Source organism: Patagioenas fasciata, chromosome 29 (genome assembly GCF_037038585.1).
Source record: "Patagioenas fasciata isolate bPatFas1 chromosome 29, bPatFas1.hap1, whole genome shotgun sequence".
Taxonomy (NCBI): domain Eukaryota; kingdom Metazoa; phylum Chordata; class Aves; order Columbiformes; family Columbidae; genus Patagioenas; species Patagioenas fasciata.
In genome coordinates, this window is record NC_092548.1 from 2,953,453 (window position 1) to 2,955,069 (window position 1,617).

At 52.5% G+C, this 1,617-nt stretch overlaps 1 protein-coding gene across 1 annotated transcript; it reads right to left on the reverse strand.

Moving 5' to 3' along the window:
* Window positions 1-490: 490 nt before the first annotated feature.
* LOC139825858 (olfactory receptor 14J1-like) lies at window positions 491-1,405 on the reverse strand. The gene has a single exon (XM_071800235.1). It carries the CDS (start codon window positions 1,403-1,405, stop codon window positions 491-493), a length of 915 nt encoding a protein of 304 aa, XP_071656336.1.
* Window positions 1,406-1,617: the final 212 nt, after the last annotated feature.

Below are 1,617 nucleotides of genomic sequence, written 5' to 3' on the forward strand. Positions count from 1 at the left end.
GCCCATTGCCGGTCCCTGCCTGCGCTCACAGCACTGACACACAGCAGGACGGGGACCAAGCTGCCAGAGCACTCAGGCCTTGCACCAACACAAGGGATGAGAAGGAGAGTGTGGGACTGGAACCAGAACAGCTCTGGAAGACCAAGCGCTGGTGCTCCCTGGCAGGGCTGCCAGGCTGGACTCTTTTCCCCTCCACCCATGCACACAGAACTGTCCCTGCAGCTCCGAAAGGCCTTGCAGGAAGGATATAGTGAAAAACAAGTCACTAAAGAGCCCTTTAGTTTGTTCAAAGACAAGGAGAGCACTGCTTCTCATTTACACAGCCAGTGGTTATAAAAGAAAAGCAGACAGTGGATTAGACAACATTATCAAAATAAAAAAAAAAAAAACTACCAACAACAACAGAAAATCCAGATGACAGGTTGAGCCTTTAATTAGCTAAATTAAAACTCTGTAGAAGCAGATGGGTAGTTTATTGCTTCAGAAAACACTAAGATATGAATTTCCACAGGGCATCCTTGAGGTCCTGGTTCCTCACGCTGTAGATGAGGGGGTTCACTGCTGGAGGCACCACCGAGTACAGAACAGACACCACCAGATCCAACCATGGAGAAGAAATGGAGGGGGGCTTCAGGTAGGCAAACATGCAAGTGCTAACAAACAGGGAGAGCATGGCCAGATGAGGGAGGCAGGTGGAAAAGGCTTTGTGCCGTCCCTGCTCAGAGGGGATCCTCAGCACAGCCCTGAAGATCTGCACGTAGGACACCACAATGAACACAAAACATCCAAACACTAAGCAGGCACTAATCATGATAAACCCAGCTTCCCTGAGGTAGGAGTGTGAGCAGGAGAGCTTGAGGATCTGGGGGATTTCACAGAAGAACTGGTCCACAGCATTGCCCTTGCATAGTGGCAGTGAAAATGTATTGGCCGTGTGCAGCAGAGAATAGAGAAACCCAGTGGCCCAGGCAGCTGCTGCCATGTGGACACAAGCTCTGCTGCCCAGGAGGGTCCTGTAGTGCAGGGGTTTGCAGATGGCAACGTAGCGGTCGTAGGACATGATGGTGAGAAGAAAAAACTCTGCTGCTATCAAAAAGACAAAGAAAAAGAGCTGGGCAGTGCATCCTGTGTAGGAGATAGACCTGGTGTCCCACAGGGAGTTTGCCATGGATTTAGGCACAGTGGTGGAGATGGAGCCCAGGTCAAGGAGGGCGAGGTTGAGCAGGAAGAAGTACATGGGGGTGTGGAGGTGCTGGTCCCAGGCTATGGTGGTGATGATGAGGCCGTTGCCCAGGAGGGCAGCCAGGTAGATGCCCAGGAAGAGCCAGAAGTGCAAGAGCTGCAGCTCCCGTGTGTCTGTGAATGCCAGGAGGAGGAACTGGGTGATGGAGCTGCTGTTGGACATTTGCTGCCTCTGGGCATGAGGACCTGTGCAAGGAGAAAATGACAGTGACAAGTTAGGGGAGACTTCTCTGAGGCAAATAAACAGGCTGTTTCTCATGGAAAACCCCCTCCCTGATGGAGGGATGTGAGCAGCCCGGACCCACACAACACCCTCCAACCGCACAAGCTCCCTGCCTGCCCTGCCAGGGGTTGCTTCTTCCCCCCACAGCTGCT

What these genes read in the sequence shown, in the direction of transcription:
- LOC139825858 (XM_071800235.1), bottom strand. Translation starts at nt 1,405, where the DNA reads ATGTCCAACAGCAGCTCCATCACCCAGTTCCTCCTCCTGGCATTCACA.